This window comes from Zalophus californianus, chromosome 9, assembly GCF_009762305.2.
Source record: "Zalophus californianus isolate mZalCal1 chromosome 9, mZalCal1.pri.v2, whole genome shotgun sequence".
Taxonomy (NCBI): Eukaryota; Metazoa; Chordata; class Mammalia; order Carnivora; family Otariidae; genus Zalophus; species Zalophus californianus.
The window spans coordinates 70622488-70639993 of record NC_045603.1 but is presented as its reverse complement, the minus strand read 5'-3'; the positions used below and the strand labels follow the sequence as shown (position 1 = coordinate 70639993).

The window sequence follows — 17506 nt, the reverse complement described above, 5'->3', positions numbered from 1 at the left end:
GTGTCTCTGTCAAATAAATAAATAAAATCTTAAAAAAAAAAAGAATACTGTCAGTTTGAACAAAAAGTATTTCAGTTTACGTGTTCATTCAGACCAGTAAATGTGAGGAAAAAGTAGAGTCAGGGATAGGATGAAAGAGAAAATGATTCTCTTCATTCTCAAAAAACTCAGCTGTAGGCCACATGATTTGAAAAAGTGGCAGTGTAAGACCAATGAATGGGGACACCTTAGCTTCTATATGATCCCCAAATTTAGCTGGTATTTCCATCCACAAGGAAGGGAGAGTATAGAGGGGGTGGAGTAGGGAGGGGAGTAAGGAATATCTTATGGACCATCCTTGTACTTATCCCCCATTCAGTCTTCAGGAACCCTCCATTCCCATTAATACAATAGATTTTAATCTTTTTTTTTAATAAAATACTGTCAGTAAAAGCTAGACTTGCAGGGAAATTTAGTCATGAGGAAAATTAGAATTAAAACACACATGCGCAAGTTCTCTAAAACCTGCCATCAATCGAGGTCATGATTACAAGAGTAAGTAACAGATCTTCTGCCTGACCCAGGTCCCCAAAGGCTGAAGGCTGAAAATAATTAAGAATTCTGATACCATCACACTTCAGAAGTCCAGTTCTCAGTTCAAAAATAAAATCAGAATTCTGTTACCCGTATTCCTTTCTATAAAGAAATTACATCACTAGGCAACCCTATGTTATGTTTGATTTTTTACTTTTCTATATTTTTAATAAAGTAAAAAAAAAAATTCTTTTCTCCTCTGAGTTAAACTGTTCTTTATCTTATCCTGTACTGGAAACAGGCTTTCTTATCTTCTTTTATTAAAGAACTACCTCTTGGGCCAAGATCATTTTGCTCTTTTGAGAACTCAGCCTACTTTCCTTTTTTAAAAATGCTTTCACTGCCATTTTGTCCCTTAGGAGTCTTCTCCCAAACTGGTTTTACACAGTATCCCAACCTCAATTCTGCTGACTCTAAAAGTAAACACAGGCTCATTTCGTTGTTGTTATTACTATAAATTAAGAGGATAGTGAAAATAATACACATGAAAAACTCTAAATTAATGAGTCTTGGTACCCAGTTTAGTTTCTGAATTCTCTTGCTGAGTTAATGGAAATATGACGATGAGATGGTAGCTTTCATCCAAACTCCCTACTTCCAGGTAAGCCAGCAGATCTAAACCTAGACATAAGCTCAAGACCTGCCACTTAGGAAGGCACCCATTTCACTACAACCTTGTCCCAAAAAGTTCTCATTGGGGCTTAGCCTCACACACTGAAATGAAGAAATTTTCTAACTTTTTAAAAGTTAGTATTACCAAAGTTTTATAATATTTTATAATACTATAATACTTTATAATACTAAAATAGTATTACTAAATAGTATTACTGTTTAGCTTTACAGAAGAGATTTGAGGAACTTTTTAAGAACACAAGGAAAAACATTAAGATCAGAATCTAGAAAAAATATAGATCAAGAATAAGAATATAGACATGGCAGGCAATTAAGTCCTACATAATTATTAAAAGTAAGCCTAATTTTAATCTGAGATTTCTCTCAGAAACAGAGGGCAATCAATAAATTATCTGCATTGTCTGTAACAAAAAGGCAAATTTTCTCATGTGAATTAAAGCTTTTCCTGAAATAGGTCTGAATAAAATTTCTCATTTGGATTCTGGGTAATGTTTCTTCATTATCTTCACAAAAAGGAATAGCAGACCTCATTCAGCTGATTTTTAAAAATTAGTATAGAGAAAAATCTCACATGGCTTAAAGTCTTAAACTTTGAAAATTCAAGCAGGAGTAATGAAATGAGAGCTAGTAAAACTACTACTGACACTGAACATTATCAGCTGCAACTATCAAGATGAGATCCTAACATTTTCAGTGTGGACTTGCAGTGGATACTTAGTCCAAGCTGAGTTTCCTAGAAAAAAAGGGGGTGGGGGGTTTGGCACACACTCCCTCTGCTACTTCTGTTATCTTACACGTTTTATTGTTGCAGTGAGATGGCACTGTAATTACTTATTTACAGATCTCTCCTCTTAACATGTGAGCTCCAACCCCTAGCTCAGTGTCAAGCACACAAAATACACTCAATAAATGTTCACTGAATTGAGTACTGATATAAAGACAATCTAGATCAGGAAAATACTGAATGTGTAACAATAGTAAAATAGCTACTACTGTCTACAACTCCTACTGAAGAAAACACACAGAAAACAGACACACACACAATGATTCAGAACATTAAACACGTCCCAGAGCACTGAAACTTCTCAGAGTTCTACTTGATTTTTCCATAGAAGTACCTAGTCTTATTATGGCATTTCATATACTCCAGAACTGGCCCTTTCCATAAAGACAGGAATATCTACACTGGCTAAATACAAAGGCCACATTAAAAACATTTAAATTATCTAGGAGAGCGGGGATCTGCATTCAGGAAAGTAGTGTTCATATAATTCAAGGTAAAACTTCTCTATGACAGCTTCTTGAACTGGTTTTGAAGAAAATTGTTCTGAAGTTCTTACACATATTGCTGTCTTAGTAAACACAGCCAAAACTTTATGACTGAGTCATTAGGAGGAGGATGTATCACAGCACGATTTTTAAACCTCAGAGACAGACATACTACAATTTGTTCTCTGCCTTCCTAGTGATTCTTCTCTACAATCATCCAGATTGTGTTCCAATACCCCATTTTCTAATTTCTGCTTTTTTTTCCTACCCCATCCCTCATTTTTTCCCCCATTCCTAGCCTTCCTTGCCTTTGATATTACTGGGGCTTATTTTCTATCACCCTCAATAGCCAGTGAGGGCATTCTTTTCCTTCTGCTTTCACAAAATTATCAAATCCTGTATTCGGTAACCTTCAGTGTCTCTTGATCCTGACCACTGACTTTTCTGCACTTCAATTTTTCTGTTCATCTTCCACACAACTGAAGGTGCCTGTGGTTGAAGGGCGGGGGTGGGGGGGGTGGCAGTGCCAGTAAGTGAAAATATTATTTTATGCTTATCCTTTTCCTTATATACTCCCTTTTCTGTTTTTACTTAATGTTCAAAGTATAGAAATTCCTATCGACGGTCCAGTTCCAGAAGAGGTAATGTGCAGATCAAAAAAATAAGTAAAATAAGGGCCTCAGTGGAAACTAGAACTTCTAGACCATTTAGCATAAACATGCAGAAACTACATTCTTTTTAGGCAATAAGGATTTTGGTCTAAAAGAAAGGTAATATGCTATCAACTTAGAAAAGCTGAGATTCTCTTAATGTTTTCACTTTGTCTACTATCACTATAATTTTAGGAAAGCATGTAACAAAAATAAAACCTTTAAGTCAACTATTTCTACTGTGTAATACAAAAGGTTTTAAGAATATGTATTCTGGTATGCCTCAAATTATATCTTTGCTCTTAATTGTATCAAAATAAGGTAATAAACTCTGAAAAACATTCAAATTCTTTTTGTATGAAATTTGGTTAAAAGAACCCACTGCTAAAACCACTGTGTAAATTGATGAAACAGAACTACAAATGTACCCTAAGCCCAGGCTCTGAAACTTTTTGCATATTTTAACATTAGGTGTATTTATGCAATTTGGGTCTGTTTCCTGGTTTGGAAGTGTATTTGAGGTAGGGTGAAATGAAAGCAAGTGAATTGTGATTAATGACAGGAAAACAAAATTTCAAACCAGCCGACTCAGTTCATATGTCCTGTCTCATAGTGCATACCATTAGGTTCTTTAATTACAGAAAGCTGGCTGGTCTGGGATCAGAGCAAACATCCGATGTAGAAAATTCAGTGTATCCTACAGAACACAATTCCTTTTGGTCATCCGAGAGGGTGTGGAAACAATTTTTGTTACAAAGAATATTTTTGTAATGGGATTTTACCTATAAAGATAGTAGTAAAGGCTCATTTACTGAGCAGCCAGTGTGCGCCATGTAATTGTTAAGAATTTTATGTGGATTGACATTTAATCCTCCCAACAACCCGATCAGTTAGATTTGATTACCATTATCCCTGTTTAATAGATGGGACCGTGACCCTGAGTAATTTACTCAAGTTCACTTAGGTTCTATAACAGGGATTCAAAACACACCAGTCAGCACTCTAAATTTTCACTCTATACTATCTCCCTCTTTTATAACAAGATGACTATCCTCCATTCAGGTAAAATCCCATCTCTGTCAGATTTTTCTCTCCCACAGTCCATTTAAAATACATCCTGAAAGAATCTGATCATCATCCGAAGACCTAGTGCCTCCAAAACATAGTTTTGACTTAAAAATTAGATTTTCCCTATTACAATTATTACTTGAATTTTTACAATGTCTAAAATTTAAAACATTTGAAACGTGAAAAACAATAAAATATGGCAAAAATTTTTCATGTTTTAAAAGAACATAACCAGTTAGCTGGGGTTCCACTGAAAGTATCTTATAATAAAAACAAACTTTAATTTTTCATTTAACAACACTAAAGAATGAGGTATATAAATGTTTTAATCACAGACTTTTACTGTATGCAATTAACTGTAGTTCACAACTAGCATCTTACAAAAAAGACAGTCCCATTGTGCCTGGAAAAAGTACTGCAATTAAACAGAAAATTACATTACCACGAGAAACCACCAAATATATCACAACTGTCAGGATGTACAGTTTTGTTTTATTTTTGTCTTGTTTTGTTTTCTGTTTTTCAAATGCTATCATAGTGTTTTTAAGTGATATTTTGCATCCAAGTTATGTTCTTAATTTATATTTCAGAAGTCTCCTAGAGGTGGATATATATTAAGCAAATGACTAAAAGCAGCAGGAGACCCCAGAAAAATTTAAGAAGTACTATATGTGTGGTTTCTAGGTTGGATTTTTAAATACAATATGAAACACATTATTAGTTGTGAACAAAAATGCAAAATCTGTAGTCATAAAAATATTTTATTGGTAATTTTACATAATAAGTAAATGGGGCTGTAAATACTTTTTTTATTTCAGGATATTGATAAACACATAAACTGGCAGTTGTGTCTGAAAATAGGGCACTATGATTTTCATAAGAATCATTATATTTAATAAGAAGCCAATTAAACTGATTTAAGATTAGTTATTTCCCAGTTCTGTGCAACAGTTCCCATTTCTGTATTAATTGGATTCATACTTCTATGACCCTGCACAAGTTTGGGGCAACACAACAGTGATAAACTATTATTAAGTTAAAGCTTTTCCAAAATTGCAGCCTTTAAAATACGTCAGGTTTCTTTTGTTTTTGCCAAATGCTTATAATTATTTGAACTTCAAAGTTTTATATTATACAGAAAATACCAGTGTTCAATGACAAGAGCACTAAACCTGAATTATAAAGCTAAATAATCAATGTTTTATTGTTTACCACTCTGCTAGTAAACATTACAATAATGTATGTTTTAAAAGATAAACAAAAACAAAAACAAAGATAAAACCAGAAACAATTCAGGAACAATAATTTAGTAAAATGTGTCAAAAACATTGGCAACGGTTCATACAAATTCTTTATTTAATAACAATTTTTCCTATTTAACCACACCAAGTACCAGCAGGTGTATTTAAGAGGATAACCATTAAGAAAATCCTGTTGCAGCAATAGTTGATTAAGTTGATCTTTGACTTGTATACATATAACTATTTGTTTCACAATTCTCAAATAATACATATTTAGGCAGCTTGCACTATGTTATAAAAATTTAAATTCGTTACATGCCAATAGTAGAGAATTCAAGAATTATGTGTTAGAATTCACTAAACTAAAAGTGAAGATAGACTTACCAATAACACTGCATAATGAATAATTCAACCACATTTTCATGGCACCTTGAACCGCGGAGACCAAAATGTGAAGTCTGAAAATGTTTGGTAGGCATAGATTGCAGTAAAGTCTAACAAATTCTAACAAATTTCTATTTTGTGTAAAATGCAAATTATGGATTGTGCATGAATGTTTGTCATGAAAATGTGGTACTTCTTGGCATAATCTGTGTATTTGCATGTTATGACAGAAGTGACTAAGAAATTGGAGAAAATAAATTTTAATGAGATTCTCCATTCAATGATGAGGCTTCTCCTCTGGGTGAAGATGACCTGGACATTCCCCTCTCTGTGTTATCAGAGCTAGAGCCACTCTGACTGTGTTGATCTGCAGAAGCAGCACTAGATGCAGGCGGTGACTTTGTTTTCTCCTTAAAGTCTGTAATAATGACTGTCAGATCTCCAACGGTAACTTCCAAATGCTGAGCACTACTCCGATCCACATTTTTCAATCTTGGCCTAAATAGAAAAGATGATAAAATTTTAAACTAGCTTTTCTCTCTACCAACTTTCTGAACATATAATGAATAAATTAGGTAGAAATAACAAAATGAATACATCTGTGTTCTAGATTCATGTATGAACTAGCCACAAAAATATAATTAAATGCTTCAAATCATTAACATTAATCGAACCAATCATTGATTAATCTTCTTCAACATGACAAACTGATACTCTGGAAGCAATGGTCTCTTAATTGTGCTTTTATAGCTTTATCATAATTTTGCAGATAGCTTATCAATTTTACTAAAATAAATGTTTTAGAAAAGCAATGACATAGTTGGATCAACAGAATAAGTTGATAACCATTAAGGTTGAGTTATATGAAAGGCTGTTACTCCAGAGATGGGCATCATGACTATCTGTTCTGCCTCTACCCATGAAGATTTTAACTGGTTAAAGCCCATGCAAATATCTGTTCAGTATTGTGACTATCACTCCTGGCTTTATGACCGAAAAGAATCAGCTCAAACACAAATGTCTTTGAATCTAGTAGGGAAGGAAGGGAAGGGAGAAAGGAAAGAAGGGAAGGGAAGAAAGGAAAGGAGGAAGGAAGGAAGGAAGGAAGGAAGAAAAAGAAAAGAAAGCATCCTTACATTTAAGCTTATATTGGTGGCCTCTGTATTTAATTTCTAATATACCTCTCAAACTCATAAAAACACTTTCATGATATTTTATAATAAAGGAGATGAAATCTTTTATTTCTACTTTGTATATGAATATATCAATGTTAAAATTAAATGGTTCATTTTATTATTAATAAGTGCCATAAAATACTCTTCAAATTTACCTGGTTTTCTTATGACTGTTCTTTTTGCTAGTTGTTTCCTTTTCACTTTTTTCTTTTTCTACTTTATCTTTTTTCTCTTTCTTTGACTGTGTAGGGGGCACAAACTGCTGAGTAACCTGCTGGGCAACCAACTGGGAGACAGGTCGAGGTTTCCTGTATGCATGTTAAAAAGAAAGGTTTTTTTTTTATTATAACTTAAGAATATATATTCCTTATGAGAATAGCTCAAATTTAAGAATAGGTATACGACATGATTTTCAAGTATAAAAATTCCTCATGTGAGATAATTTAATGTGCAATTTAACAGATTTTACACACATGCACACACACACACACACACACACAAATTGTCCTTCCTATCCAACAAAAACAGAACTATAATAACAGTAGAAGTTATAGCCCAAAATATATGGTCAACCATTAGAATATAACCATTACATCAATCAACGTGAAAATTACTTAAAAAGTATATCAAACTGAATGCTCACAGGGAAGCACACATATAAACATGAGACCTAAGAATTAAACTTGAAAATTTATACTGAAATAATGTTTAAATTTACCCTTCTCCCTCATAGAAGGAAATATGTAACCATCTGTGACAATGGCTATGTGTTCCTTCCTCTAAAATCTTTCATTTATTCGTTTAATAAATATTTGAGTGTCAAAATTTCTCACTCTTTATTGCTAAAATCCTTAAGGTTCCTTATATTGCTAGTCACAATCTCACCATGCTTTTTTGACCTTGACAATCTGCCTAGTCCTTTGAGAGTTGCCTACTTACTCACTTACTCATTTAAAAAATATTGAGAACCTACTGCAGAAATCGCACCAAGATATCTGAAATGTTGCTTGGCTTCACCCTTTGGTGCCAGTACAAGTTGTGACTCTATTGAGCCAGGGTCAAGGATCCCTCCAGCTTTATGGCAGAATTTGGGCAATTGAGGTCAGGATTCAAAGAAGACAATCTCTAAGTTCTTAAACTGAGAGAAAGAAGACTGAGGAGAAGGGGGAGAAGTGAAAAATTAAGGGAGAGTAAGATAAACATATATTTTGACAGAGGGTCTACAAAACATAGTAATTCTATTGCTTGGAAAATCCTGACCCTATTCTGGTCAGTAGAATTATTAAAGAATCTTTTTGTTGTTGTTCCACCAGAACAAGACAAAAAAATAGAAACCAATGAGAAAATACTGCACTATCTACCATTCAAAGCTATAAGGAGGAATCTTTTGAAGGAGTAAATAGGAAACACGGTATGTAAAACAGGTTTTAGTAGATGAATAATGCATTTTGTTTAGAGCCTACAGAGTCTGAAGTACAGAACAGATATCCCAGAACTATGTTTAACACAATTTAAGAAGCAGGGTTGACACAGATACCGGGTTAATGATGTAGATTAAGAGTTACACAAATGAAAGTGATATTGAAAACACAGTCATTAATGGCTGAGCTTGGTAAGGAAATAATTTTTTTTAAAGGATTAAAGCAATGGTTCCTGAACTTAAGGTACATCAGGATCACCTGGAAGACCTGTTTATAGCTTAATTAGTGATACTCCCAGGGTCTCCAATTCAGTAGGCCCTGAGGTGGGGCCTAAAAATTTGCATTTCTAACTCATTTCTGAGTTAGCTGATGCCTCTGATCTAGCCCAAACTTCACAAAGAAGCTTGCAGTGCAAATATTGGTACTACTGCCATATAGTTTGAGACGGAGAGTGGGGAGTGGCAAGGAAATAAAAAGCAAGGCTAAACGGATGGGAAGGAATCCAATAATGAAAAGCCAGGGAATCTGACTTACACTTAAAAGATGGGAGATCACAGAAGAAATTCAGAATTGAATTTTACAAAGATTACTGGCAGCAGTCTGAAGGGGAAAGGTACTACAGTGGCAGAGAAACTGTTAGGAAAGCTACTTTAATAGATTAGGCAGAAATAAAAAGGGCTTGAACTAAGGAAGCAGCAAGGGGGTTATTTAGGACAGGCTGAAGAAGTAGAATCAAAGGGACAAGGTAACTAATTATATACACCTTTCTCACTTCTTAACCAACAAATATTCCTCTAGAAAAACAGAAATCCTTGCCCCCATGGAGCGAACATTATGTGGGTGGAATCAAATAAAAATGAATACAGGCTCTTAAATGTTGGTAAGTGCTATGGAAAAAAAAAAAAGGAACATAGGGAGTAATGGAGAAGTTGCAATTTTATTTTTTTTGTCTGTTTCCTCTTCTACGATATAAAACTCCACAAGGAAAGGGATGGTATCAGGTTTATGCACCACTGTATAACTAGCACTTAGCATAGTACTGAAAAAATCCTAGCTACTTAGTATTTGTTGCTGCATAATAAAATCAGGTTTAACAAGGAAGAAAGATGTTTTTTAAGAGCAATGTCTCTAAGGTTACTCATTGGCCAGGATCAACCACTCACTGCACAGAAGAACACAAGTAGTAAAAAAGAGCAACAAGAATTTATCTTTCAATTATGTTGGAAAATGGAAAGAGAAAAGAAAGTTCAAAGGTGTGGCAGGATTGAGAAGAGTTGTTTAAACTAGTGCCTAGTGAACAGTGAGTCACCTAAAATTGAGAGTCACTCCAAGATATAAAATGCAATTGAGGTGTAGTCATCATTTGGTCTCCCAAGGTAATATGGATCTCTGAATGTCTTCCTTCCATAACAAATGAAGGTTTGACAACTTCCTTTATTACATTTTGTACTGTGTCACTCCCTCCATCCTAAAATTTAATGCAAATTAACAAAAATGTTAATGATTAAATTGAATTAAAATAAAATTACAAACATTAAAATAAATTTACATGCCTTTGAACCTAGAGTAGAAATCCTGATGTTTCTAGCAATCAAATTGACATAAGTTATTGAGTAGCCATTACTATCTTAAGATATGTAATTGATTTATATTATCTTTATGAGTGCTGCCTTCAAGTAAAACTGCATATTTTTCAAGGTTTTTCTGTATTATTAATGACCTCCACTTCTGTATCCATTAATGACCTGTATTCATTAATGACCCAATGCTGTTTTTCCTTTAAGATCTAACTATATCTCAGTCATGGGTTCTCTGATCAAGATTTTCAGGAATATAACCCTTTGTGCTGTGGTTAGGTACAGAATATTTTCATAACATGATCAATCACTCCTTCACCCCTTCAGCACTTGTCTCCAAGTGGGTGCCCATCTACTATGTGACACTGTTCCTCAACATCCCACTCCTGCTTTTATGTGAGAAAGGGATAATCCTAATTCCCCAACTTCAGGTCTCTTACAACTGTTACCAAGTCTTTTTCATATTTAACAAACATTATCTCTCCAGAATCTTCCTAGAATCATTTTCCCTTTTTATATGGCCTATCAATCTGAAAATATTAGTAGAGGACGCCTGGGTGGCTCAGTTGGTTAAGCGACTGCCTTTGGCTCAGGTCATGATCCTGGAGTCCCAGGATGGAGTCCAGCATCGGGCTCCCTGCTCAGCAGGGAGTCTGCTTCTCCCTCTGACCTTCTTCCCTCTCATGCTCTCTCTCTACCATTCTCTCTCTCTCTCAATAAATAAATAAAAATCTTAAAAAAAAAAGAAAATATTAGTAGAGTGTGATATGCTTCATAAAACCATGAGGTTGAGTAAAATATATAATTTATTTTTAAATGAGTTATGAATCTAAAATTCTTCTAAGTGTTACTCTCAGTGGTAAGAACAAACTATTCAATAAACACATACCATCCAAGTCAAAACAAACACAGAAAGAACAATTAAACTGGTCAGGTGAGAGGCTGGACTCTGAAGACAAGCTAGAAGACAAGCTAGAAGACTACCACATCAAACTGGAAATGAAGTAATAGTAGTAAAGGTCTATTCTAGTCAGGAGAATGGCACTGAAGCACTGAATGTGAGGACATTTCAGAAGGATAATATAATGAAATGTGTTCCTAAATAAGAGGGATAAAGAACTCTCCCCCAAATGGGAATAAAACTGAAAGAAATGGGAGATTTTAGAAGGACAGTGCTGTGAACTGGATATTTGTGTTCCCTGCAAAATTCATTTGTTGAAATCCTACCCCTCCAAGGATAGTATTAGGAGGTGGGGCCTTTGAGAGGTGATTAGGTCATGTGGGTATGGCCCTCATGAGTACTGCTCCAGAGATCCCTTAACCCTTTGCTATGTGAGAAAATATCTGTCAGTGTGGAAATGGGTCCTTAACAGACAGCTAATCTGCTGGTGCCATGATCCAGACTTGCAGCCTCCAGAACTGTGAGAAATATATGTCTGTTGTTCATAAGCCACCCCATTTATGGTATTTTTGTTATAGCAGCTCAAATGGACTAAGGCAGTTACAGGAAAGCCAAGAACAGGTCTACTCTAAATAAAAGCAACTGATAAACTTGGTGTTAATTATGTTGGATTTATATTTTTATAAAATATAAGCAACGCTGTCCTTTGAGCAAGAGTGAATATAACACAAGTAATCTAATAAGCAACCAAGTATTATGAGTGTACCTAGTGTAGTTATTGATTTTGTTATTTTTCAGTCACCAACAAATCTGTAGTGGTTCTCTTTTACCTTAAGAAAAATATTATTTATTTCTGTTCTTGAGTAGTGGTATGTTGAGTAAGTGGTATCTTTTTATCCTAGACTTTCCTAAATGTATAATGTTCCATTCCTTTATTCTCATTTTAATGATGGTTGATTTTCACTTAAAAGATTATGATTGTGCTCCACTGCTCTATGATTATTTGATCTGATACAACTTTGGGGAAAAAGGCACAAAATATAAATACACAAGTGTGTGTATATGTGTGTATGTATGTATGAGAGAGCGAGAAAGACTAGTTACTTTAGTAGTAAGTTCTCTGATGCTCTCTAGAGGATGAATGCACTTTAAAGATGCTTCACTGAAGGTAGGGGAAACACAGCTTACCTTTTTAACATATCATAAAGTGACTCAGTACCAGGCCCCACTGAAAAGAAAGCCCTCATATCTCTAGGGATCTTAAGAGTTAGACTATGATCCCTCTTCTCCTTAATGAGAAAAATCTGGATAGTAGGAAATTTTGGAGGTGGGAGATTATTAACTCAATAAGGGGCAGGGTGTCATTTTTAAGATATGCCTTTTATGTTCAGTGATTTCTCATTCGTGGTTTTGACAATGCAACTGTAATGCCAAAGGTTCTGTAATATGGAGGACAAAAGGTCATCTAGTTAGTAAATGACCATATCCCAAATGCATTCTATTGTTCCCTTCCTATTTACATATGTCATGACTAAGCTGTTACGTGTGAAATATTGTATTCAAAAATTGGGGGATCTTCATATGTCGGTATGTATCCTTCATAAACAGCCCAAATAGACTGTGTAAAATTTTGCAGGTCTGTTGAATATGAACAAAGTGAAATTTCAACAATAACGTAATGGTTATCACACTATTCATCAGAACAAAGTATTTTTAGGAGCTGCTTAACTTCCCATGTGGGTAGAAAACTGTTGGTACATGTTGACTTTTGGTATATGCCATTTCTAACTACATGTCTGCCTTCTATCCCCACCACCCCACAACAAAAATTCTATATCCTAAATATTTTAAGAAAAATGTCTCAAGCTTGGTCAGCCTGATCACAATTTAGCTTTGTCGAGTTGGACAAGCAAAACAAACCAGATATAAAATATTTACTGGTTCTTTTCTAAAAAAGGCAGCAATACTCACAGTTCAGAAAGAAATACTCATCTTCACATTACACTAAAATATATGGTAAAGTGAAGCAATACAATAAATCTCAATGAGTAAAAATAACTGAACTAAACCTAAACTTATAACAAGTTTTTAATACACTGCTAACAAAAACCCAAAAATCTAATAACCAAGGTAGATTTTATAAGCAGTGACCTTGTTTAACAAATTTACTGCACACTTACATGAGTCAGGTATATGTAAGATGCTGGACATTCGCCGTGGTAAGACACACACAGCCCGTGCCCTCACAGAATTTACTTAGCAAAGGAGATTAAAAAAAAAAAAAAAGCAAAAGTGAACTAAAAAAGTAAGTTTTGTCAAAAGCACTAAGAAGAAAAAGAAAACAGTGTACTGTAATACAGAATGAGAACTTATTATAGACAAGGTGGAAAGAACATTTAGTTCATGTTTAAACTGTCAGTACACCAAGAAAAAGAACCATCACCATGGGGCCTTTTAAAAAATACTTTGTGATTTTATGAATAATTTACAGAAGAAATAAAGTAATAAAATTCAACCAACATTAAAATTTTTACCAAGCATTTAAAACATACTTAACCCAAACTTTTATTCTGTAATAATTTGGTTTTGAAAGTATATAGACCTGAAATAGACAAAGTTTTTTTGACCAACTCCTCAGCAGCTATGAGGCCTAATCTTAGGAACATAACTACCTTGAAATACTGATTTCATGATTTCAAACACACCTCTAATAGATTTTGGCTTATCTTCATTTCCACTTCTTCTTGCACTGGCATTACCAAAACATTTTACTTCAAAAACCTTGATGGCTCATAGTTTTTTGAAGAGAGGACCACCGTTTTCTTTCCTCCAAAATTACCATTTTCATTTTTAGACTAGGTATACATACCTATCCTTCTGCATCTGCCCACTTATGAATCATAGCACATAAATTTTGATGCCAAATGTCATAAAAGATGAAAGACTACCATCACATGTTTTTATGGCAAAACACGATGGTTCAGGTTTATTGTTGTAAAATATTGCATAATAAAATCCTTTCTGTTGAATGATTACTCATGTGAGAAACCACATTTCCTTTCTGTCCTTAAAAATATAATGTTCATGTAATGTTTCTTGAATTTGGGGAAAAACTCATCTAGGAAATTATCATTTGAAGACACATCAGACAGCTCTAGCACCATGCCACCTACAGAGGGTTAACAAGCAAGAAGGGATGTAAACTACTCTGTGAATTTCCCGGATTTCTCCTCCAGCCCCATAGCCTGGGGAGCATTCTGCAGCCTGTTCAATGACTCTTCCCCTCCCAGGCTTTCTGAGGTAGATTTTTTTTTTTTAAAACAAATCAGTTTTTGAGATTATGTGATAAGGAAATAAGACACTGATGAGAGAGGTTTTGAGAACTGCAGCTTGGGAGCAAAACTATTATGTGAGGACAGAGATAAAAGAGGGAAAATGATGACTAAAAAATGTTGCTAGGGCTCTCTTTTTTCACAATGTTCAAGAAATATAAAGGATTTGCTACTTTATTTTGAAACTTAGAGAAAAAGAAATGAGCTAACCCGCAAAATAAATTAATTAGCTTTAGTGGTCTTCCTTCTGTGCATGTTCTATTTGGTGCATAGAACATATTTATATAATGTGTTATTTCGGATTTTAAATATAACGTGTTATTTCGGATTTTAATGATTAAAATATGTTTAGAGAAATATGCATCAAATATTTGTGGAGCCCCTGCAGCACCTCATGGAGAAACATGTTTCCACATTCTTCTGTAATGCTGTTGATCCTTACATGGCTGTGTTCTATCTCCCCACCAACTGTACTCTAATCCATACATGAGAAGAGATCCATATCTCACTTATTTTTGTATCCCCAACACCTAGTATAGATCTTACGTGTATAGATGCTCAATAAACATCTCTTGACATTAATGATCATTAAAAATACCAGTTAGATATGATGCATAAATACAACTATTAAACAACTGTGTGACCGATTTGACTAGGTACCAACTTTCAAGAATTCATTTTCTTGAAAAAATTGCTGATGTCATCTTCTTTTGAGCCATTTACTTCTTTTTCATGAAAATGTAATGAAAGGTTTAATGTACAGGTCTGCTTTCTATAAAAATTTATTACTAAATAGAAAGATAAAAGAGTTCTTACAAAATGGTTTTCTCTACCTCCAACTACTCTAATACTGGCACTATTTGACTTATCAGCAAAATTCAAATATTACTTATAGTAATGACATTCAAATTTTTTGTTATTGTTTTTGCAGCAGAATCATCTTGCTAACAAAATTTTACAAGGAATCTCAATATATTAAACAAAACCTAACTTCTATATGAAGTTGATGTGGAGACTCTTGAACCCCCATCTGCTCAGTGCTCATCCTTGAACCTCCCAGTTATCCCTGAGGTGTGGCTGTGAGAAATACAATGCAAAACCACTGGTCCAAGTAGTCACACTATACTAATTAAATTTACACTTCAGCTTCAATGTACTCTTTCTTCTTGTCACTTGCCTAAGTGTGCTTATAGAATGCAAGGAACAATACCCTTCATCATTTCAAGAATCTGAGTATTTTGAAGACTTTTTACCCTGAGGTCTAATTTTTGGCATCAAACACTTCTGCAAAAGCCTAGAGCACATTTTTCCCTAAACTCCTGGGAAGTGGCAGCAGGAGACTTGATTCTTTGGCAGCTACTAAGAAAGTCCTTGGTAAGCATAGACAAAATAAATGACTACACAACAGCTCTAGAAAAACTAGGCTAGAGTGTTCAGCAATTAAATCTCTGACAAACCCCTCAAATCATTAAACAACATCACAGCTCCCTTAATTTGAAAGACTAAGGACACTCTCCAGAGCTACAAACAGGTCCTCCTCAACTTTTCCTTCCCCTTAGCCAAACAAATATCAAGTCCTTTCAATTTTTCTTTCACATTATTGGAACGATTCCCCCTTATCATTCCCACAACTACCACTCTCACCCGAACCAGCAGCAGCCTTCTACATTATCTACTTGATTGACTTCTTGTCTTCCCCCTCCAATCCAAGATTACTCTCCCTTACATTCATTTATTTAACAAATATTTATTAAACAGTGTTCAAATCACTGTTCCAAGCACTGGGGATAGAACACTAACTTACTTTTACTGTGTGCTGTTTTATCATGGAGTGACACTGATTCTTATTTCACAGAGAAAATAGAAGCTATTTCATGAAAATTTCCACAAGCTTCCATCTATGCCCATATCCTCTAACTTCCCTATCCATATTTCCAATTATGGCGATGTCTCTATTTGCCCTTCTCCAGGACACTACTCCTGCTACTGACCTACTTTATCTCCTGCTTCAGAGATACTTCCTTCTGCAAATAAGTAATTCCTGTCAACATAAAAACACCCAACAATAGCTCTTACCTTAAAAAAGGAAAAGAAGAAACTCTTCCCTAAGTCCACATCCCTTTCTAGCCACTGCCCCACTTCTCTGTTCTCTTTTCTACTATAAGCATCAAATGATTTGTCTGTACTTACTTTCCACACCTCTTTCCTCCATTCTTTCACAGGCTCATCTCTATCAGGCTCTTGTCCCTACCATTCTAACACTGTCACTTTCAAGGTCACCAACAATCACTTTACCATACACACTGCTCAACTATAGCTCTCATCTTACGCAGTCTTTTCAAGCTGCATTTAACTGAGTTTACCACTCCTTCACTTTGGGCAAAACCACTTCACAAGCCTCTAGAACACTACATAATTTTTCTCCTGCCTCACCAGCTACTCCTCCCCAGTCTCAATTATTGGTTCTTTTCCTTCTTTCACAATTTCTAAACTTCAGAGTGCATTAGGCCTCAGTCTTCACATATCCCTTCTATCTACACTAACCCTCTAGGACAGTGCTAGACAAAGGGTGGTACACTAACCAAACTGAGGCATCAGCACCAGGGAGGCTAGTACAAATGCAGATTCTCAGACCTAGCCTAGGAACCACGGGTATTTTTTATGCACACAAAATGTGAGAAATGCCATTCAAGATGACCTCATTCAGTCCCTGCTTTAAATACCAAATTAGAATTAACCAGCAATACTTTTTATAAAATAACTGCCTATCCTTTTGCTTCTAAGAACCTAAGGTAACACATAAAATACATGTTCAGATGAACCAAGTCTGTTCATCCTCATGGAACAAATAAATATAGTCTCTGAATTTGGGGAAAAAAAAAATAACTGCCTATAGGGGCTCCTGGGTGGCTCAGTCAGTTAAGTGTCCGTCTCTTGATTTCAGCTCAGGTCATGATCTCAGGGTCTAAGACCAAGCCATGCTCAGCAGGGAGTCTGCTTGAGATTCTCTCTCTCCCTCTGCCCCTCCCTGCCTTTGCATACAAGCACTCTCTCTCTAAAGTAAATAAATAAATCTTCAAAAAAAAAAAAATAAAACTGCCTAGGGGAAAAAAGTTAAATTTTGTTAAATTTTATAAATAGAATAAGATTTGTAAAAGTGAACAGACACATAAGAAAAAACTAGATTTTTTTAAATGAAATACTAAATTGAACATTAATCTTAATAATGAAAATAGTCCCAGAATAATCTTTTCTATGCATAAGAGTTTTTCTCAAGGACAC

General features: G+C 34.8%; 1 protein-coding gene across 4 annotated transcripts in view; it reads right to left on the bottom strand.

Annotated features, from left to right (window-relative positions):
• The window catches only part of YAF2 (YY1 associated factor 2), a 74547-nt gene continuing 57041 nt past the window's right edge, over positions 1 to 17506 (bottom strand). For 3 of the 4 annotated variants that reach the window (XM_027594514.2, XM_027594511.2, XM_027594513.2), the window contains 2 exons: positions 7149 to 7301; positions 1 to 6316 (listed from right to left, as the gene is read on the bottom strand). In XM_027594514.2, coding sequence (XP_027450315.1) covers positions 6079 to 6316; positions 7149 to 7301 — 391 coding nt within the window. In that variant the 3' untranslated portion in view covers positions 1 to 6078. Of the gene's footprint in view, positions 6317 to 7148; positions 7302 to 17506 lie in introns of those variants that run through there. The other variant, XR_003519970.2, reaches the window with a different exon arrangement.